Source organism: Anopheles marshallii, chromosome 3 (assembly GCF_943734725.1).
Source record: "Anopheles marshallii chromosome 3, idAnoMarsDA_429_01, whole genome shotgun sequence".
NCBI lineage: Eukaryota > Metazoa > Arthropoda > Insecta > Diptera > Culicidae > Anopheles > Anopheles marshallii.
In genome coordinates, this window is record NC_071327.1 from 38483616 (window position 1) to 38507803 (window position 24188).

At 42.6% G+C, this 24188-nt stretch overlaps 1 protein-coding gene across 1 annotated transcript in view; it reads left to right on the top strand.

The window, feature by feature from the left end:
• Window positions 1–24188, top strand: part of LOC128716018 (protein disks lost) — a 79243-nt gene that overhangs the window by 54829 nt on the left and 226 nt on the right. The window contains exons 2-11 of the mRNA XM_053810942.1: window positions 9816–9895; window positions 14205–16145; window positions 16219–16375; window positions 16477–16758; window positions 18146–18277; window positions 21796–22731; window positions 22835–22961; window positions 23037–23360; window positions 23441–23644; window positions 23740–23927. Of these exons, the coding sequence (XP_053666917.1) occupies window positions 9816–9895; window positions 14205–16145; window positions 16219–16375; window positions 16477–16758; window positions 18146–18277; window positions 21796–22731; window positions 22835–22961; window positions 23037–23360; window positions 23441–23644; window positions 23740–23927 (4371 nt within the window). The remainder of the gene's footprint in view (window positions 1–9815; window positions 9896–14204; window positions 16146–16218; window positions 16376–16476; window positions 16759–18145; window positions 18278–21795; window positions 22732–22834; window positions 22962–23036; window positions 23361–23440; window positions 23645–23739; window positions 23928–24188) is intronic.

Below are 24188 nucleotides of genomic sequence, written 5' to 3' on the forward strand. Positions count from 1 at the left end.
TTACGTAGTGAAAATACCGTGTTGTCGTAGAGAATAAAACGAAGAAGGAGCGTCATTTAAAACAGAAACACAACCCGCTGGCGATGCTGGCTCACAGCGTAGCCACTCATTATTGGGCTCTCAAACAAAAAAAAAGGGTACGGTTAAAGCAGAATTAATACAGAATTAAACACACACACACGCTATGAATAGTGCAATGGACAAATACAGATGGAGGCGCCGAGTGGCCGAATGGATCAATCCGGAGAAGCGGAACACTCTTTCAAATCAAGAATAATCATCAACTGCAACAATAATAAGTAAACTATAACGATTAACTAAATCAATAACAAAAAATCGTATAAGAAAATCAACACTGTTACTTGATCTTTTTACACAGTCTCGGAATGTTTGAAGGTTTTTAGTGATTAACGAAGCTCTTAGTAATCGTAGTGAGAGAATGTGTGCATAGATGATAAATGTAAGCCAAACTTGATCGCTAATGTGTTATTAACTGGTGAGGAAAGATGTTTTCACGGGTTGAGATGCGCAGGACGATGATGCTGGGAAAAAAACGTGAAGATGAATGAAGGATGATGAGGATGATGATGATTATTGTGACGTTGGACGCAAGGCAACGTGTGTGAGGCATAACATTCTAAACAATACCGGTAAGCAAGAATATTAACAAAAAATGGTATGAAGCGGGAGTGCAACAGAGGCATATATGCTAAAACCTAATTGCTGCTGAACTATGGGAATCAATTATTTATCGCACGCTGCACAACTGTAAAGGATCAATTGGGTTGTGGTAAAGGGATCTTGGGATTAGCTGCGCCATCTATCATGGCGCGACCAAAATCGACTATGAATGCAATCGGAAGCGAAAAGAAACACGAAACGATAAACAAAAAAACATGTTACAAATCTTTTTATACTGTTGACTATTTTCTGTGTGCTCTCGCATAATCGCTATACAATCAGCAGCAGTCAAAAAGGGAAAAGATAAAACGCATACATTGTGGGATGATGCAATGGTAAAGTTACTAAAGCCAGCACACGCAGGCAAGTGGTGAAGCGAGAAATGCTACTAAGCTGGACGGCAATTGTGATGAAACTTACTGTCAGTAATGTAATGGTCCACCAAAACATCAACGAACTATAAGCGCTGAGTGTGTGCGTGTTACCACATATGTCCTGCTTATTGTTTTTTTCTTCATTCCTTCTATGTGTTCATCTAACTTGATAACATTGTACTGAATAAATTAAACAAACATTTGTTAAACTCCTTCGCATCACCAGTAACGTGTGTGATTCAATTGGAATTATGTTTCTGGAACAGACCAAAAACAAACGAAAGTTGAAAACTCAACAATATTAAACAGTTTTATAAACAGTAAACTATTCTCCGTCGCATAAAATGGCGGTTGAGGTGCTTTTTATCGTTAACCGTTTTCAATATTCGCAGCTATTCGAACTGGGCGTATGAGACACCTTCCAGAGCACTGAATTTCGTATTGAAGTAGGGACTGTTTTGTTAATGGTTGTTCTTGAATAAAACAATTGCATGTGTGTTATTCTTGTTAATCTTCTGAAATCTGGGCGAGATTTTCCTGTTTTCATGAACTAACATTTTAACACACTATTTGTTCCACATTTCTAACAAAACAACCCCGTCAAATGTTATTGTTTTGCTGAAACATTAACAACCGAACTGTGAGTGAGTGTGTTTTTATTTGATACACTTTGCAAACACTTCTTACAGACGCGACTGGCGTGGTCTGAATAACGTTACCTTTCATTCGTTTGTGACTAGAAAATAGTATCCTAACCGTTGCAATTGTTTTGTTTTTTTTTTTTTAAATCAATTATGAGCAAATCCAATACTCCATTTCATTAGTTCCCATTTAACAATTTCCCCCACTCAACAGTGAGAGACATATTGGTACGGAAATGGTTTCAATCGTCCTTTTAGCTAGACTGCTCTCTGTCAGTATGACACCAGTATAGTACTGCACAAACAAATTAAAAAGTGAATAAAAGCATAATAAGATGATAAGGTTGTGTACTGAAAAAAAAACAGAAAATGACCAGATAATGATTTGTGACAGAACGATTCGGCGTAATCGGAACGAATGAATAACGGTTGAGAATGCACAGGAAGGGATTAGCTGGTGTTTAACCACAATGTAGTGTGTACTATCTTTAATGTGTGAATCCGTCTTTTGAGCATTGTTAAAACGAACGAGCAAGGTAGCAGGTTTGGAGAGCATCGGTTATAATCCATAACGCAGCCATTACAGGGTCTGCATTACGGCGTGTAGTGTGTGTTGGGAGTGCCGAAGGATAACAGTATGAATGACGTTAAGTATCCTCTCTTCCTTTGGCAACTGGCGTGTATAATGGCATAGGTTTAAATGTGTGTTAGTATGTACAGCGAGAAGTTCATCTGGGTGTTTATGCCGGAGATGCTTTACCTTCCGGAGGGGGCACGATCGACAAGAGATAAATTCTTTTCCAATTGTTCTTTAATCGTTCGTAAGATTAGTTAAGGGTAACCCCGGCCAGACGTTCCCTTAGTCGGTCGGAACTGTTTCAACACGAAGGATGTAACACAAGGCTTCTATTACTATTTGTGACTGATTATTGAAATATCTTTATAAGATACGTTTTACTACCTACTCGTACATTCTTGATAAGCAAAGGTTTTTGTTCCGTTTTTTCAACCTTTCAAATGTCAACTGTTCAAGCAAATGCAGTTCCTTTAGTTATTCATCCTGTCTTCAACATTTCCGTTTGTATCGAACTATTAGTCGATTAGTATTGTCCCGTATTATCGATTATTATTAATACCGAAGGGAAGGAACCGGTGATAGTGAGCACAGTTGTGTAAGGTTTTAATACTTATGATGCTAGTTACTACTACACCATTTGCTATAGCACACCACCTGGTCAGTCTGAGAGATCAATTCTTACGAAAATAAAGCGATTCATACTTTATGTGAACTAGTCATGTTCTTTTTTTAAAAAAAGGAAAATCTATCGTTTTGTTGAACAGTAGTTCTTAAATAACAAGTAGCAATTAAAGAATGATGTGCTGAAAATCTCGAGTAGCAAATATTATCTGCACTCCCCATCGAACGGGAAACGATAGTAATGTCACCTATTTAATTTTGATTCACTTCTACTTACTATTATGATTGTTATGTTTAAACAGTTTTTTCAAGCAAAGGAATAATGTTGCCGTAGAGAAAGATACAACTGAAAGTGAAACGGAACTGAACGTTCGGCAGAAAATGAATCGAAATGAAAGTGGAAATCGTAAGGATGAGGCCTCTTGGCCAACGAAAAAAAAAGATGCACTTACATCACTTGCAATCAGTAATAGTAAGATTTTCCACAAGTCAGAAAATGGTCAGGTGGTAAGCAAAAAGGGAACGCATTTTAGTGGAAAGCATATAAAATATGTGCGAGCTGGAGGGAAATCGATTCATTTTTGTACTGCAACTATAATCTACCTACTGAATGAGATGAAAGGATTATCCTTTTTTACATAGAATCGTACGCATTATTTGTATTATCCTGTATGACAATTTCACAAATAAATAATTTATTCTTAAAATGTTCGTGTTTTATTTTGCGCGCACAACTTCTCGTAAAATCCGAAACCGAAAATAGAGTATGCATTGTAAGTATTTATTTACGATATTGCATGGTATTGATTGGTAATGTATGGTGATTGAGCGAAACGCAACTGATAAATAATTTAACGATCAAAGAAAAAAGGTATGCTGGAACTAACAATGCTCCGGACATACCAGCATGTATAAACATACACATGTACCGATCATTATAACGATATTGACTATTACTACTTTGAATTTACACATCCATCGTATGGAGATAATGAGCCCATCTCCGCTAGATCCAGGGTATTTAACAACTTTTTCGAGTATTATGATTTTCACGAAAATAAAACGATTTCATTTCAGAAATATTTACATTTTTGGAGTAGAATATCTTCTAAATGTAATTTGTAACTTACGTCTTGCTAAGTCGACTAACGGCCGATTTGCGCTGTTTTTATCTCAGTGTACATGTAGACATGATGCAATTCCTAATTAAAGAATATTTTGCTTCGACAGAAAATGAACTCTGAATAACTTAAGATACTTAATATGTCCTAGTTTGATTATTAGTTTTCCGACTTTTATCAGATTATTAGAACCCATAATCTTTGTCTAAAATATCATTTCAACATCAATTACTTAACTTTCCAACGCTATAATCACTTAGAGGCTTTGGCCTCCTTAGTCAATATATTAATTAAATTTTTCTGCCAAACGCCTCTACAACTTTAATCCACTTCAATTGAGTCTACCATATTTTATCTGTCTACGTAGATAAAGATATCAGATATTCTTCATTGTGCTTCCAGGCATACGAAGCCAAAAATCATTTTGTGTCAAACCATCTACACTCCAGTCAAGAGGTTTTCGTCAACATTGGAAAGGATTAATGTCTCAGAGGCGTAAGTCAGAGCTATTCCCAGCACTTACTTACTAGTCAGGCACTACAGCCGCTTCGCGATCTTGGCCTACTGCAGGAGACCTCTTAACCGAACACTGTCGAGCGCCTGACCATCTTCCTCTCGAATGTTAGCAGGGCCGCTGTAATTGCCACCATCAACTTGGTTTTTGCCTAATTCAAGCATTCCCAGTACAGAATCAACCTTTATGACATGGATTTTGAGTGGAGAAGATTGATCAAACTTTAAAATGATCGGATGCCCTCCATCTCAATATCAACGTTCTTTCCAGTTGATCCCTGCTAGGTTAAACATTGGAACGATTCCGGAGTGATCTTCTATAAATATATGACACCTAAATAAATCTAAAGTTGATAACAACTGGTCAAAACTCTCATCTACTATGCAAGATAGCGGCGATCTAACGTATCAGTAATCATAAGTATCTGCAAGAGCTGGCAATCCTCAAAGTTTCAATCCCGGAAGAGAGTAGATGTATGTTTGTAGATGTTGAGAGTATGCAGACGAGACCTTTTCCTTGATGAAAACTTGTAATGTTAGTGAAAGTCCTTGCAAGGTTTTAAAATAGTGTGCGATTATTTAAAAAACCCGGCACTTTCAAAAGCCAAAAACTTGACCAAATAATGACTGCAAGCCGTCAAGAGAGCCTTATCCTTGTTATTCGCATCCACCCGACATGGGGAAATGTTTGGGTCCAGCGATATTCGTACGTCATCAAGTTACACTGCAGCTTTTGCTGGTGTACCGTTAACGTAAAAAAAGCGAAAGGGAGAACAACACGCTGGCACAGAATGGGAGGTACCTGCAATTGAACATAGAAAACGATGGTAAAACAAAACACTGTGATTGTTTGTGTTGTTACTGCCAATGCCTAATGGCTACGGTATGTTGCGTATATGTACGCCAACCAAAACCCCAATGTCCGTGTGTCCAGGCGGGTATGTGCACGATCGAGTGTGGGTGGTTGGCTGGCCGTGTTGGTTGGTTGATTACGCCTTACATTACGAAATTTGCACCGAAATGGATTACCGGTTTTGGGTTGAAGACCAAGCGCGAACCAAACGTGTGTGAAGTTGGCGAGCTGGAAAAAAGGAGTGACTGCCGTGCGGTGTGCTGCTGCTGTTGGTCATTGAAACGATTTTCCGATACTACCGTGTGGCATACGGGCGAGCTAATCGGACCGAAAAGTGTGGCCCACTCTGCACACACACACACATACACACGCGGCACAATAGTGATCGAACTGAAGGTTTCACTGTGTGGCTGTGTCCGATCGATTGGTTTGCTCGGCTGAGGAACACGATACGCACGTGATGATCGTGCCGTTAATTCGTACTCTGTGAGCTATTAATTTTTCGGAACACGTTCCCTTCTTTTCGCCTCGTTCGGTGGCTTTCCAAAAAGGCTGTGGACCTTGAAGTACAAACCTGGGTAAGACAAACGAATTCGCACGCTGCGGAAGTGGCAGTGTTGAATTTTGGAAGCGCCCTTCTCGATTGAACACGTGAGTGCAATCGGGCAATGATCAACTGCACAACAAAATTTGCATTTTTGGTGTCTACTGTTAAGCAGAAAAGCATTACATTTATGCAGTTCACCCACACGCAGAATGTCTTTACAATTGATGCGTCGTGTATTGACCGGTTGTGCAAAAATGCATCACGGATGACCGATGGATGTGTTGATGGAATGAATGAATAAAGTATTACATTTATCGAGCGCAATCGGTTACGATTGTTTACTCTCTCCAGGGCAGTAAGTAAAATGCACAAAAAGAACGAGGAAGTAAGAAAAAACGCACATATCTAGAGCAACCACGGGGGTTCGTAAGGCCGATCGTAATTTAGGTATAGCTTAATAGACAGCCTTATTTTGATTTTCCTTTTTCACGTTCGTTGCATTCTTAAACCGGGTTTTCGCAACCGAAAGAAGTTGTCGAAGTCTTCGTGATTCGTTAGTTTCTAGCATTGTGTAATGTACCCAACTGGCCGCCCTGCAAAAGCACGCTACTGTCCGATGGTTTCTTGTTTTGTTCCCTAACCAGAGCACTTCTGGACATGACCGTCGACGAGGCGGCAACCCGAAGGTGATACTACCGTGTCGTTTGTCGCTTGCCAATGGACACGCAGCGGTATGTTTTCGTTAACTAAGCAACTACCGTGGGTGCAATTGTTGTGCATATCTGCTTATGGTGCTCAGCGGGCCGGCGATAAGAAACCATTTTTCCTTGCGATTTTACATGCACCGTACCGTACACGGTGTGTGGTTACTCGTTTGCTGGTAAATGTTTGAAAACACCGCAAATGCTACGTAATGCTGCTCACATCCGCATAAGGTATTTTTTTAGAAGCGATAGGTGTGCTTTGGATCGTGTAATTGGATACATGAATGATTAGCTTGTACTACAAGCACGTCGTGTTTATAATGATTTTTCGGTATCATAATTTCTCAATCCAGTAGAATACATCACAATAGTGAAAAAATTCATTCAGTCGAATTTTCGCTAGCTAAATATTGTGTTTATTGATGCCTCAACTACCGCAAATGAGATGTGATTATGAAAGCATAATCAACCCACTCATGCGGTATTTCACTTATGTAAAATTAAACAAATATTTCACACCCTGTCCACCTCAAGTGCGAAAAACTGCTAGACGTAACATGAGCAGTAGCGAGAATCCACCACGTTGTTTGTCTGTTTCTACGAAACAGCGAAAGTAATTAAATTCCCTTTGTTACCTTCCCGAGCACCGTGTGTTACAAACGACTCGCGAGTAAAACGTGCTAAACGAGATGGCACAACATAAGCCTGCGAGCAGAAAAAGGAAGGAACTTTGTTTTCTACCGAAAGCTGCAGCACGCCAAGCTCTATATGGAATAATGGAGACGCGAAACAGATTGTACGTAAATGAAACGTAAGTAGAGTGGGGCCGCCATCGAGACCTTGATCTTCAACCGTGCCGGGCTCTTGACCGTTTAAGCAGCGAGCAAAAAGGCTTTTTGCCAAGATTCGCCAGTTCATCTCACGTGGGGGCACCTAAAGGGGAAGGGCATTGAACTGTTGAAACGTACGAAAGAGACAACGGTGGAACCATCGACAGTAAAAAAAAAACACAAAATTCTACAACACTACGAACAACGAACATGGAGAAGCGAAGAGAAGGGCAAGTATCTTCCAAAGCTGCGCATGGATTACCATGGCTGGGAACTAAACGAGAACCATGGCGTATTTGTGTGTCCTGGTGTTTGTACGTGTGTGTGTGGATTTGAGCGGAAGTTGTCTGAACAAAACGATCACCGCACGTACCGCTTGGAAGAATGCGTATAGTGAGAACAAGACGAGTCCGCGATGAACAGAACAGAAAAAAGCGTGGTAGCCTAGCAGGTGGTAGCGGTGAGTCACGGATTTCCGTTCCACGAGCCGAATAAGGGGCCATCGAACTAGGCGTCCACTATGCGATTGTCCGAATAGTCTAGAAAGGGTCGTGCGATAAGCCAGAGGATCGAAGATCGTTGAGTTTGATTAATTGCGAATATTAACTACAGGATGTGTGGAGTGTCCTTAGAAGAGTGGTCAGAGCGAATGAAAAAATAAGCATTATCACGTAATATTCCAATGGCCAAATGTTCACAGCACCCGTTTGCCCCACCGAGCATGGTTAACTAGACGAATGCTTCACGATCACCCCACCATTAAAACCTGCCCTGTAGCTAGGCAGGATATCACCGACAGGAAACCATATTTAGCCGCCGGACGGTGATGCCGCCCGTAACCATTTTACAGACAATCGACTTCCTCCGAATGAATTTTTGGAGGTTAATGTCAGTTCAAGGTTTTTTCGTTTTTCAGTTGCTAGATTCGCATATATCCTCTTTTTTGGAGGAACAAGCAGCGGCGCGGTTGTTGGTATGGGGTTTTGCCACTAGAAACCACAATTATTAGAAGGTGGAGGATCCCATCGAATGTAGATGTTTAGTATGCGGCACCCCTATTGCTATGCATGACGCCTTCCTTCCACCTGTCGTCGTATTATCATGATCAGAGTATCAACGCACGCGTGGAAAGGTGTTTGCTTTCGGTTTCATGCTGGTCATGCTACCGTGCCACATTATTGTCTTGCAATAGCTGAGGTGTTGAGCTGTTGTTTCCACTCAATTTTAATGCGTTGTGGTCGGTTATGCACGTAGTTAAATTTGATAAAAATCCTTAGAAAAATACTAAATGTATTGTTTAACACGCATAATTCTATCTGCACGTAGAACAACTTTGAAAATAATCGACATATATCTGGTTGATGATTATTACTTAACAAATAAATAAAATGCTTCTTTTTTAAAGCAACTAGAACCACAGTTTGGATGGTTGGTACATTAAAGCTGTCACTTCTTCCTGCAAATTATCTGCTTATTTGTTGAAGAAATTCCCAATTCTAATATACAAGGACAAATATATCGACATTTGGTAACAACAGTCGTACACTTTTTTGCTAAACGAAGGTCTCGGGCGACCATTGCGTCGTCTGTCTCGCGCATATGTGTCAACGATCAAGTTCCGCGACAAGCACTTTTTTGCAAGACCATCACCCATCCGCCGTCAACATCCTGAGAAAGGGAGGTCGTTCGGTTAGTTACCGGCTTTCGGTCAATGGAACTCACTCGTACGCGAATTCCATCGCATGGCAGAGGCGGCCGGTTCTAGGAAAGGGAAGTCCATGAAATTTCAAGTTGAAAGCCAAACACCCTTACCAAACACGCTTACACGCCGGGAAAAAGGTTGAGAAAAAGTAATACAAAGCAAAATTATTGCTAAAACACCTCTCGATCGGGGGGTTGAATTGACCATTTGCTCGGCGTGCCGGTGTGTGTTGGGCTATATCACCCTAACCGGGTCCGGTTTCCGTCATTGCCGATCGACGGTGATGGCTCTCGACGGTTGATCTTGATCTTCAGCCGTATGTCAATGAACGCACCAATTCGTGCGAATTCGATGCTGGGCCGAAGGTAATCGTGATCGAAATGAGGTATAAGCCAATAAACCCGTCAGGGGTACCTGCGTACACGGCAACGTGCCGCCATCAAGGGTGAGGCAGCAGATTTTGCTGTAAAGCACAGCACAAAAAGAAAAATTAGTGCTGGGAAACTTTTGCACATCGTGCATATGATCTTTTAACAGCGATGTTTCATGCTTCTCGCCGGCAGTCATTTACATAGTCTCTAATGTTCTATTTCCTATCTTTCTTTTCGTTTTGGGGTTCTCGTTTTTTTCTTCTATCTGTGGACGAAATAGAAACATCAAGCTCATCATCAACGCTCTCTGGAGGCTTTTGCCAGCTATTTCATCAGCTTCATCCGTGCGCAAACTGAGGAGTAAGTATTACCCAGTCATTCTTTTTAAATTTGTTCTTCTACGCCGCAAAACAGTGGTTAATTATTCAGCAATATAGCATTTATACACATTGTACTATTCAAATAGTTTCAAAATGGACAACAGATAATTCGCGGTAAAATGAGTTAAAGAAAAACATCACAATGGAAGCGTAATATGTAAATGAGTTATCTTCATTCATGAGCACCCTCACCCTGGTTGAGAATGCATCCAGTGCCATTGAAGGGGGTGGCATTAAGCATGTATAAAAAGGAAAGTTCTTTGGCCTCTGCTGCTATGCGTTCTCTTTTCTATACTGCTAGCGCAAATCAAGCATTCGTCTCGCTCGCCCAGAAGTGCCACGAACTTGAACTTGGCTGATCGTACAGAATTCACAATGAATTGCGAGCCTCCGTCAATAGCCTCACCAAATTCACACTCTTGCTATAGCGCTGGATTGATGGGCCAATGGAAAACCACAAACACACTCATATAAGTATAAAAGTGCAGTAGCATTAGTCGCTCCAGTGGTACCTGCAACGGTGATGTCTAACGTGCCGCGCTGCGCCAAAGTTTATCCGACAATAGTTCCATCCGCTAACTCTCTTCCATCGCAAGCCTTTCATGGTGACCCTGACCATGATGGGAGGGCAGGCATCGACTATAACGAGAGCGGTCATTCTCCCATCGAAGGTTAGGCGCGCTTTGCCCGTTACATATTCCACCGAATTGATGCCGATGTTTAGTACCATTCGTTAACCCAGCCTGTTTCGTTGCGGCGTGGCCAGCAGAACGTTCAACAGAACGTTGACTTTTTAAACTGCTGCTAATGTTTCGCCGCGGTCACGGTTCACGCAGCAAAATCTTTTGTTCTACATCCCTGCATACACGTGAGAGCTTTTTACACGCTTGGTTCATTCGACGAATGGTTCTCGGGTAAGCTATGTATCGGTGTATTTTTTTGCCCTTTTGGTATTCGATATTTTAATTCTGTTTTAACTCTACATACATACGTCAGTTGTTTTCAAAACTATAGATTTCGTACAACTGCACTTGTTATCCTTGATGGCGATGAGATTTCGATGATTGAAATGAGCAATAAATATCAAGATTACAAATAGTATAAAGAGTCGACCAAGCGCGCAAATTTGCAAAAAACTTGCAAGTCATACACAAAATTTCTCAAAATGTTTTCAAACTTACTAAATTATGTAATTCATGTATCTCAAATTCGCGTAGTTCGAGTGTCGCGTAACACGAGAAAAGACTGTTAAATTATTTTAAAAATAAGTTATAAAATAGTTTTTAGTTCCGGTCTAATCATGATATCAATAAATTCCTTGATTCTTTAATAGCGTCGAAAAATGAACGCCGAAAGATGGACAAATATTGTAGCTAATGATGGGTAAATTCATCCTCTGCTGCTATAGTTTCAGCAATAAAGTTAAATTTTTTTAAAACGTCAACGAAAATTTAGTTGTTTTTCTATTATATTATTAAAATAAAAATTATTAAAAACCAGTATGAGCTCCGACATATAAATCTCGCTATATTAAAGAAGTGATGGTTTTATAATTTTGTAAAGCACTGTAAATTAACAGTCAGAGCATGATCATGCAGCACACATGATAAGGGTGTACAGTTGAAGTTGGCTTGGTGGCTTAGCAATTTCAATCACGATTTCATCATTTATAAGCAATACGGCATTCTTCATTTAAAAAAACATGAAAAAATCACTTTAATTTTTGTGAGTTGTTTATATTTAACGCAAAATTTCAGCTCTCTCTTGTGCTCCAATCGCTTTGCTCAAACCACAGCAGCAGTCACTACAGCAAAACAGTGTGGTAATTGTAACCCGAATGTAGCAATTACCCAATCCCTTTTAGTGCAAAAAATACCCTAGATCCCGACAGGAAACAGTATTTTCCGCGTGTGGTTCGAGCGTTCGTTTTCATTTGCCAAATTGATATCCGGCTTCACAATGAGAAAGCTCGTCCGCCCCCTTGGCAACAGGCAGAACAAAAGCACACATTGAAACTGACACGCACCCCGTCACGATCAATCGATAACGAGGAGAAAAAGCTGATCTTGCCTATAAGGCGGACCATCGTTCTTTGCATCCGCCGTTCATCGACTCCAACGATGTGCGCGAATCGCGAGTCCTCCCCTGGGGATGGATAGTGGGCCATGCAGAGGAAGAAGGTGTGAGAAAAAGCTACGGCGAACGAACGAGCACAAGAACAACGATAATGAAGGCAACACCGATGGGAATGCGTGTCCCGAACGTAGAACTAACCGGAAAGCGGGGAGGAGAACGATGGCGGAAGTTGACAGGGAGTAGCGAATGTGGTGTGTGTTGGTGGCCGTAATGGGCAGGCGGCGAACGGATGGGGCCACCCTGTCATATGCTGAAGAGCTTTTGCTCGACCTTGAACTTTCTTGAGCGCACTGGTGCGCGAACCATTTCTATTTTAAGCTGCATGATTAACCGAAGAAGACGAAGAAGCGTATCGTATCGAAACAAATAGAAAGAAGCATGCAGCAACAGATACGCACCAATACATAGCAAAAACAGCAATAACTTTTTCACCTGTGCCGCCGACAGCACACCTGACGGATGATATGTGTGTGGTGCGTTGATCGATTGCGGAAGTCTCGTTGCCTAGCGAGAGTGGCTAGGCTCGGCGTTGAGTTTAATTGCACAATAGGCCAGCGCCATTGCTTGATGTCATTATCTTTGACCTAATCTTAATGAGTTCGTTATGTTTCTTGTTTCTGCTTTAAATTTTATGCTTTGTTGTATTCTGTATGTGCCGGCTTGCCGTGAGAATGGACGCATTAATCAGCATAGTTTGTGATGCGCTACGAATGATATTTAAATTCTCATGCCGTCACAAGAGCTTTGCTAGGGGGCAATCGGTTTTAAGGAAGGTATGATAAGTTTTTATTTGTCCCCCTGAAATTTTCCTGAAACATTTCAAGCAAAAACTTTTTTTTTTTTGAACCAATCTATTCTTCTTCTTCTTCTTTGGCCCGCTCTTATTGTTGAGCACGTCGTGCTGACATGGCCTGGTCAGCAATATGTTTCCAGGAGACTCGATCCAGGGCTGCCGCTCTCCATCCTCTGCTGCACCCGATCTCCGACAGGTTCTGCTCCACCTGATCCAGCCAACGGGCTCGCTGCGCTCCTCTGCGTCTCGTGCCGAACGGGTCGCCGACGAGGATCTTTTTGGTGGGGCACGAGTCCGGCATCCTCATGACGTGCCCCAACCAGCGTATCCTTCCGGCCTTCGCCACCGTGAGGATGTTAGGTCCCCCAAACAGCTCAGCAAGCTCGTATGTCCCGAGTTTCCAATCGTTAGTCCGTTTTCGTAACGTAGGTCGGTCATCGTTTGGTCCAATCGGTATGTTATATTGATGGCTGTTCGTTGCGGTAATACAGGGGGTGGCTTGCAAGGCCTCTCCCCCCGCCACCTGTCTCGTCGGTGGGCCGACGCACCCTAGCTGTTTAACGTCCCGTAGGATGCCAGGACAAGGGGGATGCCTGTTTGACCAGGCTTCCCCCTCCCCTTCTCAAATTTAGCCAGCTTTTCCCACCTCCCAAGGGGTTGGGTTTCCCCGTATACCCAAGCTCGGCTATAGGATAGAGACTGTTACCGTTCTGTACGACGGGGACGTATTTGAGTAAGAGTAGGGGCAGGAGATCCTATGTAACCTTCGAGAGGTGTCGGATCCTGTCCCGTACCGGAGGTGTATTGCTACACAACGTCAACAGAACCAATCTATTAACATTGTTTTATGTGTGTGCCATTAAATAAATTTAAAAAAATATTATTGTAAAAAATCTTATACCTCAAGCAACAAATAATTTGGATAGGATATTTTCATTGAACTTAAATTAAAGAAATGGAAAATATTCACTATAACAGGCATCGAATGTATTATTAGGGAATTATAAATATCTATTATTCGGGTTTTAAAATGTGTCAACGAAAAATAACTGATGATACATGAATCATAAATAAGGTATCGCAAAGGTTAGCCCAAGAAAAAAAAAGATAAGTCAACTTTTTACATTACATGCGAATAAATAAATAACTGTCATTTAAGTATGACGTAGTGATCTAACTTTCCTGCATAATACTAAATATTTGCTATACTACTTACTTGAGTTTTACACGTAGCAACACCATTTGCTATTACAACACTAATTGCTATTCCATCCCATTCTACGCTTAATCAAATGATATATTTTGTTTTTGTTTGTATTGTTTCTTTCATGACCCGTTTTTGCTCCATATTTTGCTCCAGTTCATCGCAAATAGCCCCACCAAGATGCGACACGCCGAGAAAGGTATCGGCTGGTAACGTGCTCCAGTGTAATCCGTCCGCCCAGCTACGGAAACTGTCAATCAGCGACGGCTCTTGTTACCCAACGTCCGGTATCCCAGGCGATGCAACACCGACCGTCGAAGGTCATCCCATAAATAGAGCCAGCGAACTTGACACCACCGGAACGCCGGAACATTTGATAGCACGGCAGCTCTTCGACCAGCACGGTGGTCTACCGGGTGTGTGTGAGACCAACAGAAAATCGACAACCGATTTTCGGATATTGGAGAATTTAGCACCAGACGATAGCGAACTAAAGGGTGCAACTGGTTATTCCACTCCGAAACGGTTCCCACCACAATCTGGTGCAGCAGACGGACCATTTACCCCGGGCATTAACGAAAATCAAGCCTTATCACGCTGCAGGAACACCAATGAAACTGTTTACGCAACGCCTCCTCGCAGCAATAATGTTTCACGGAGCAGTGCGGGGAATATGTTACTTTCCTTTACCAGTACTCCGATCGCCGGTAGCCGTGGGAAAACAACGGCCCAACACGGATCATCACGCAACGGAAGTCTGGAGGTCTCGTGTCCATCACCCAACACGCTCGGTAACGGATCACAACGTCAAGACGCTAGCGGATTAAGCGATGGTAGCGGCCGCCGTAGCAAAACAAGCTTACCTTGTCTTGGTGACTATATCGTAGCGCAGACGACGAAACCGCATCGAAATCGTCGGTCACCGTTCGCGGGCAATAACAGCGGCGGTAATAATGAACCTACTGGCCTAAATTCACCCAGTGTACTCAAAAGTCCCATGTTTCTGGATGATGAGTTTCCGCAGCTAAACGTGACTCCGAACAAGGACCCCCAAACACCCGTTGGCGATGATGGACTAAATGTCAGGAAGCGTGTTTCGCTCAACACCAAAACGTCCTTCAACGAATCGCTGGACGGTGCTCTGCCCGGTGGTAGCAGTGGGAAAAAGTCGGGCACTCAAAGAAGACGCATTGCACCGACTACCGTCAGCAGGACAGTTTCGGGACGACATGATTTTAACTCATCATCATTTCGCTCGGAAAACAATCTCATATCAATCGAGAGTCACGAAGACGCTAGCCACGATCCTCGCGGAATGCTGCGCCATTTGAAGGACGAGATTCGAAGCGATTTCCTACAGGCAGAAAAAGCAGAGATGCAAAGAAACGTACGGGCGAAGCAATCTCTGCACAGTTCTTTTAATCATTCCGAGAAATTGCATCCTTCTTTGGATGGTGTCACGGATAAGATCGATGACCTCGTTCCAATGGATGATAAAAAGGAAGAAAAGGATGTGTCAACAATGATATTGGTGATCGAATTCGATAAAGTTACGCAAAAACTAATCATCGATCGGTTGGTCACTATATATGCGCTACTGATGGATCTTAACCTGGTGCCAAATATGTTGAACGAGCTAGCTTACCTTATCAACTTGGTGAGCACGGAACGGTACATTGTATCACAAAGAAACCCCGAAACCACATCCGCCGTCACCGACAATAATGCCTCGACGGAACTCTTTAACGTTCTGCGAAGCCCACACAACTGTGTCTACTTTGCAACGGAGGTGCTTTACCACCAACGAACGCTGCTGGCACTGCTCGATTGCACCTCGCTACGGGTGGTGGTAGAGAATGAGCATCTGGGGGTACTGCATCCGACGTTGAGCGGTTTCCTGCGAGACATGCTGGCGCAAAAGATGAAACTTGAGAACCCTTTCATCAATCAGGCTTCCAGTGGTGGTGATCCGCTGCTAAACAATAGCATCAACAACGTGTTCTACCAGCAAGAGAACGACACAAAGGATCACTTTCCTTCGTCGAAAGAATTTAGCGCTTTCAACAAGCAGCGAGATTTATTCTATGCTGCCCTAAGGTACGTTATGCAATAATTCTTTAATAGTGAATTAAGAATTTTAAATATTTGTCCATTTTCCATATGCTTCCAGAGTCTGGGAAACCGAACATCTAAATCCGGCGTGGGAATTTGAGGTAAAGCTTGGCTCGAAAGTGCGAGCAATGTTGGACATTTTAAATCATCCCATCAATATGTCTCACCTGGCTAAACTGTTTAGTGCTCAGCTGATAATATCGTTTAACTTTGATGTAAGTATAGGACAGTGACCCTTGGCAGGTTGGCTGCTGGAACGTGAAAGATAAACGCCTACATTAAACCATCCGTCTGTTCTTCTGTTTTCCACTTTCAGAACTCTGCCAGCGAGCTTCAGATGGCGCTACCAAACATCGACTTGACAAAGCTATCAAAGCTGCGCCAACGGCTGGTAGGGCCAAGCATTTTCTCCACACAGTATCTTTTCCCCGGAAGCCAGATGTTTTTTCGGGACTTTATTGTGGCTAGTGAAAACCATCAGATATTCATTGAGCAGCTAAAAGCGGTTCTCATCCACGAGCTGCTGCAGATGAATGGGTCAACGTACGAAATATTCAGCATATGCGGTGTGGAAAATACGACCCGTTCGGAATACGTGGTAAGCTGTCTTGGTTGGAAAAATGAGTCTAAAAGGTGGAAATGTCATAAAACACTGACACTTATGGGGCGGTACGGTAAACTGAAGGGACGAATTCATTATTGCTCCACGACTATGCTGGGGTGACTCTTACGACCGTACTCGCTCTGAATCGAGGGAGTTTCTGGCAAATATTGATAAAACTTTGTTATCGCCCCACTGTGTTGGCGCGGTATTCGAGTAGCTAATGATTATGCCTATGAAATTTGAACGATTTATACGATTTTTTGTACTTAAGCAAAGTGCGACATTTTATTAAAAAAAAAAAAAACAGATGTTATGTTATGGGTTATGTTAACAAATGTTAACAATGTGTAATGTTTGAAGAAAAATATATTTATCGTATCCAGCGGCGAAACAAATTGCCACACAATAGACGTACGATTTTGTAAAGTTCTTTTTTATTGTATGTGGTACAATAATTTTGAAGCAGAATGCATAACCCATGTGTGCGATTTGTAATTAGTTTGAAATTCGCTCAATTATATGCTGTAAATCTATGCCTTCGTAAGCATTTTAATTTACCCATTGGCTATCAAGCTGTGCACCATCGACGTGTAGCACGACCAGAGTTACCATGCGCTGACAAACGGTGAGCAATATTATCAAATCATGGAAACCAGCCCTTCGAGCGGTGTGGTGAATTAATATCAGTGTGTGTTTGTGTGCGTGCGTATGTATCAGTACGCCGCATCAAAAACGGATCGATAACCATCCGCCTGTTGGTTCTCGCACTCAACCCGATTCAGCGCGGTCGAGACATCGGTAGTTAGCGCGTACATTCTGAACACCCGCATTGGAAAAGGCGGAAATAGAACGCCCGGATTTTACCAGTACGCCCTGTTTGTCGACAACCATGATAGAGTTCCATGTGGCTGTCTCCGATTACAGCTTCACCGTTTTCCCTCCCTGGAGGAAAGGTGGTACCGACCAGAGAAGTTCAGTGAACTCTGACTATGGCTAGGGTTTTATGATGCCGTATAATGGGGATGTTTTTCTGTATGTTTCGCATATATTTGTGGAAAATTCTACCTGCTAATTCTCATATATATTTACTCATACACTTATATGCATTGTTCGATTCGAAAAACACATAGAGTACAGCATCAATAATGGTCAAGAGGAAAAATATTATCCAAACATATCATAAACAACCATGCGCCTCCATCAGTTGGTAGCGAAAATTTTTAATTACTTTCTAACTGCATTACTTCCTCAATATTTAGCACAACTCAAACACCGGCAAGCACTTGGCATAACTTCCCTTACTAGACAAACTTCAAAACTTTATCCACTAATTGCGACTGAACATGTATTCTTTTTCTCCCCCGTGTGTTTTTTTTTGCAGGTTCGCCCAGAAACAATCGCCACGATGCGCGTACTGGCAAAATTTATCGGCTTCATAATCACGCGTCCGTTCCAGTACGAAGGAGGCCGAAACACGATAGTGGAAAATCGTCAAATCGAGCTGCGTAATATGGTGAGCATTTTGTTGGTTCAATTATTTATGACCAGTGCCTCCGTGGGAAGCCTAATGTGCTGGATTATTAGTGTTCAGCCACATGCCCACAACCACAGGTGGCATCGATTGTCCCCCGTAGGATGGACAGGATGCGGGGTAATTCAGCAGCAGCGATGGGTCTTTGATTCGAGCTGCTTAGTTCGCTCCATTCATGGATTCGGTGCGATAAAATCCATCGCCAACGACTGCCTGCTGGCTGGCGGTGCTTTATAGTCCATCCGTGCGAACTCATACCCACACGCACACAAAGACACATTAGCACATACAGCACCGGCATCGGTCGTGCCACTCATCGCGCGCAAGACATCGTTTTGTTTGGAGTGGTGGTGTGCTTAGTTCGCACCGCAGGATTCCCTGCTGGATTCGGCTACCTATAGGGTGACGAGGTAGTCTGTCTGGTACTGTCTGGTAATGGAATTTTCTCAATTTCCTCCCTTTGTCACTGGAGAATACAGCAAAATGCTTTGGTTGTACTGAACAGGGTGAAACTAAAGGAAACGTAGATTGTGTGGGAGAAGGAGATAAAGCGAGAGACGTTCGGCTAGTGTGAGAGGTCTACCAGAGGTGATAGTGATTGCGGCCTTGCAAGACCCGGGCGTGTGGGAAAACAAAGAAAATGCGTATCAAGCTACCATGCGCAGTAAGCACCATCCGAGATTGTTAGGCGAACGAGTGTCTGTGTGCGTGACGCTGTATCCTACCACAGAATACTCTCTTGTTCTTAGAAAGGAAAATCGAGGCACTAGAAAACCATGTCCACACCACAGTATCGACACACACTCGATTAGCGATTGCTCTCCTGAATGCTCTTGCTCCTTTTCCGGGTATGCCTGTTGTTTAGCTCAGTAGTGCAAAAAAAAACAAAGGTTGGAAAGCAGTGGTATACACCCTTGTCCCCGGCAGGCACTCTTGCAAAGTTAGTCTACTTGCCGGGACGCTATTGCTGCTGCTTGTTGCGCATAATCGCGTGGTGCTGGAGGTTTCCGTGTAGAACCACCGCCGTCCCCATATTACTCCTTTCTCCGTTTCGTTTGTTTTGAACGCGCCCTTTTCGAAGTTCCTAGGCAGCGGCAAATGTCCGCATGTTGCGTGTTGTTATTATCAAATTCCCGCTTTGTTGGTATTGGTAATGCCGGTATACAGAATGGCCGCTCCCATGTCACGCTAGGCGTTCTTCGTGGATGATTTCTCTTCGCCGGTTTTAATTTCGCTGCACGCGGTTAAACGCAACGCCTTCGAACGAGTCGCTGCGGTTCTCTTTGTTTGCTGCCGAAACAAATGAAGTGCGATGGTGAAATCACTAACGGAGGGCTCCGCACTTTTGTCGTGGCAACATTATTTGTATATTTTTCAATTTAAGATTAATATTATTAACATTTGAAAAATAATCGATTGTAAATCCAGCTTGCAAAATATGACCATCAAACCCAATGTTTCAATTATGCAGAGAAAGTTTCCCGTTTATACGTGCAAGCTAAGTTTTAAAAACGGTTCAAAGACAAGGCCACTCACTGTAGACCTTTATGTGGTTGGCAGTGTTTTTGCCTTCCATCTTCACAAAAGGTTGGCTTCCTTTATCCTTTAAAGATCACACACACGCGTCAAACCGCCTTGAATGATGGTGCCAGTGTGCGATTACCACCTTTTCAATTTAACTTTTAATCCTACCCACCCCGTACCAGTGCTCTAGGTGAGGCCGTCTTGTATGTTTGCGAGCCTGTTGTTGATCTTTTGTGGTTTAACAACAAAACAAACCCTGCCTGGAAATATGCAAAGAAAAAGGTATGAAAAAGTGAGTAGAAACAACGCAGATATGCTGACTTATGCTTGCTTATTGAAAATTGGTTCCTCTCTGAGGTTTATGGCTTGAAAATGTCAATGTCGGAAAAATGTCATTATTTCCACAGCTTATTGTTCAATTTTCTTACAATACTATAAAAAGACGTATTATTGTTGTATTGCAACATATGTCTGCAGAACAGTTTTTATTTCCATGCTAAATCCCTTCACGTACTTGCGTCTGATCCCTTTTGAAAATTGAAATCGGAAGACTATTGCATATAAAATCATCAAACCATTTGTATACCACCTTCCATTCTTGAAATGGGTTTTATCCCCACCATTCAAAATAAGTTCGTGGCGTGGAATGTTGTGCGTGCGATTTGATTGAACGCACAATAGCCTATTCGCAAGTGATAAGAACAACCGATCATACTGCAAGGCTAACGCCGATAAGCGCAAACAGGATGGAACTCACCCGCCAGGACACAACAAAATGTATGTGCCAAACAAAAAACAAAGGCCGACTTCCCGTTGATAGAAAAAGATAGAATCGTCGAACGGCGTGTTCCCTTTTTCCCATTTCCAATTCGTTCGTTCTAGGCGCATCCATCATCTCGAGTGATGGCTAAGGGGGTGGACATGTTTGTGTTTGTTTATCGGTGTCGGTGCGTCAGAGACCGAAAGGACATGGCGGAGGTCGGCGAGCGGGACCATGAAAGCTGTTGCATGTCTTACGAGGACCATTATCGTAAGAAGATACCATTACGGTAATTTTTCCGGGGACAACGGCACCCATCGTCGTTCTCCTGTTGCTTCCGGCACGGGTCGAGGATGCGGTAACAGCAGCACCCTTTGCCCCGAGCCTTATTATTCTTTGTGTGTTTGGGAGGCAGACTCACCGGATGCGCTCACAGAATTGGGATCAACTCTGCGAGCCCTTCCGAGGGGATTCGCTCCCTAGAAAGCTCCCCGCTGCGTGCTTTGTTGATGGTGCTTTTATTATTGGTGCGATTGTTGTTCTAATTTTGATACTTTCTGCTTCCTGTTTACTTCTTGGTTTTCATATCTTTCTCTATCTCTCTCGAGCGTTAGTGCCGTGATATCGATTAACTGCAAAAGATTTCACAAAGCGTTGGCCATCATCGTTCGTTGGACTGAGTAATTTTACTAATAGCGGAACAATTAGTTGTAATAAAATTGAAAGTGCGCATGTTTTCAACATGTTTGGTAACAATTTACAGTGTGTTCAAATTAGTTTAAAACATTTGTTTAGTTGCACCGTTGGTTTATATTTTCCACGAAAATGATTTTTTCCAATTGTACCAAATTTTAGCAATTAAATTATTACAATTTATAATTAATTTTACAATTCGTACCCGTACCCCTGTCATGTAATGGGTTAATGTACCAATCTGTGGATTCGTTAGGTAGCAAAATTTGTGCTAGTCTCATTGTTTTCAATGTAGACCTGGGCCGGCATCGGTTCCACACGTCGGAACCGAAACTAAATCCCATCTGGACCGTTTCCCCTTAGCAAGGACTGCCTATCCAGCTATGTGGTAAAATAAATAAATACAGACAGACCTTTTTCACGTCAAAAAAATATCAAATGTGTTCCAAATTATAGACTTATGTTAAATCTATACATAAAGAATAGATACTAAACACCATGTTACCTTTTTTTGTTATTTCAGCTATTGCCAACATTCGATGTGCAGCCCATACTGTTAAGATCGGTTGCTGAGCGCAAGCTTGTCATTACCGTTCCTTGGCTTGTGCAGTATCTTAGCATGTTGGATTTGGTGACACTGCGGTTGCGTTACTACGAAGAACTCTTCCGGGTGCTGCACGATATCTACAAAGCGACATCTGTGTGCGGTTTTGCAACAAATAGCGACTTATTCGCTATTCCCACGTCTAGGTTTATCGTTCGATCTTGTCTAGATTGGCTTTTCGACCAATCCAACATTCCGGAGGAATACTACAACTCATCGGAAATGTCGAGCAGCATCCTCAAGGAAACTCTCACCGACCAGCCAGTAACCAACGTTGCTGTAAAGCCAACCCAGAATAGCACCAGCAACATGAAGCCCATCGTTTTTAATCCATTGCTGGAAAATATACTCAGTGCTGCTTGTCCATTTTTGGCCGATTTCCGAGTGTCCGTAATGCCGTCGAAAGTGGAGAAAACCGTCTCTAGGACAGGGCGTTACCGGCATATTACCACACGTTATTCGGGGGTCTTAACACAACATCAATCAAGCATCGCAAACAAACTTGCAACCACGCTGGAAATTTCCTCGGCGAGTGCCGGACATAATCGTTCGAAACCATCTCACGGAAACGTGCAACAACGCTTGGTCGAAGGATTTCTGCAGTCACAAAGCCAGTCCTTGCGTCGTACCGTTGAGCTAATCGTGGACCGCTCTACTTCGGCTGTGATAAAAGATTTCCAAATGCTGTTTATTCTTCCAGAGAAAAAGGCAGTAAATGATCGTATTGGTGAGGTGAAGGCTGTCGAGTTGGAGAACACAAAGCGAACAATCGAAAACATTTGCGTTGAAGCACTAGATCGCATTAACAATGCCTGGGAGAGCCACGTGCCCAAAATGCTAAACAAACGAATCACGGTAAGTGCTGCTGCCCTTCAAGTGAACAGAAAGTGTGCTTTCGTTTCTAAGTTCTAAGGTTTGAACTGTTCTCTGATGGTTTGTTTTCCTTCTTGTCCTGCAGGAAGCATTTGATTCATTGCTCCCAGTGGAAACTCTTGATCCGGTACGCAAACTGTGTAAAAATATTACGCTAGAAAAGTGCCTTCAAAAATCTGGTGAATGGCGACAATCGTACATGTCTATCACGGGTGAGTGCTGGAAAGGAATTACTTCTAAGCAACGGAACAATATACATTTTTTTTCAATATTATCGTTTTTTTCAGGTCTGTTCTGTAAGGATGTGGAAAGTGAATCACTAAGTCTGATACACAAAGCACAGCATCAGCAACAAAAAACGCTTTCAACAAACGCTAACCAAACGGAGTTCTCTGTGGCGGAAAATTGCGCCATCATGCCCTCAACCTTTTATGTAAAACTGCAAATGCTCGTGTATCATGCTGCGTCCAGTCCGGAGCAAATCACCGCAGGCGAATTGAATGAATTCCTCGCACAAACTTATGATTTCCTCGAACAGCCCGGTCTCACCACGACACCGATGATGGATCGCATCCTGGCGTTCATGTTGCTCCAATTGGTTTTACTAATAAGTAATGCTTTTAAATCCCCAAGCACAACTCAGCTGGATCAGACTGTGTTATACTCAATGTTGCAATATTTCCATCCGCAGTAAAATCGCGCTGTGATTTGAGCGTACCTGAGCTTTTCCACCGTGCCGTCAAAATTTGGAAACATACAAAATTGACCCGATTCTGTTTACCACCCCCACCGGAATTGGACGAACCGCCAAGTGTGGAAAGTTTAACCCCACATGAGCGGTCCCTTGTGGATCCTGCAGAAATAGAACAGTACCGTCGCATACAGATGCAACGAGGTAGAACTTATTTTTCTCTGTAAAATTTCATTCTTTGTATTATTTTCTATTTTTGTATTGTACGTTATTTGTGTGTGTGTTTTTTTTTTTCGCAGATACAAATTACATATTTTCACATCTGGTTAGCAAGCGCTACATCCGCATGCTTGAGGTTAACGCTACACCTAAACCTCATTATGAACTGTACGCAGAGTTTATTACCGTTTTGCTTCAAGCGGATATCATCACAAAAGATTTGTTGAATGAACAATTCGTCACTTTATTCCACGAAGACTGGCCACAGGTAACAACATTATTATCACAAAATTATATTTATTTGATGTTTCAAACGATCTTGGAACAACGAAATACATGGTTGAGATTTTTATATCGGCTCAAAAACCTCAAGAGCTGTGTATATGCTTGCCATTTCTGGCTTTCTGTGACTTTATTTGCCTGCATCTGTATAGTCCTGTGTACAGAGGATTGGTCTGGATGAAATATTGGTCAGGTCCGATCGTGTGAAGACCGGCGACCCTACCATCATGCCACCGTACCGCCCCAA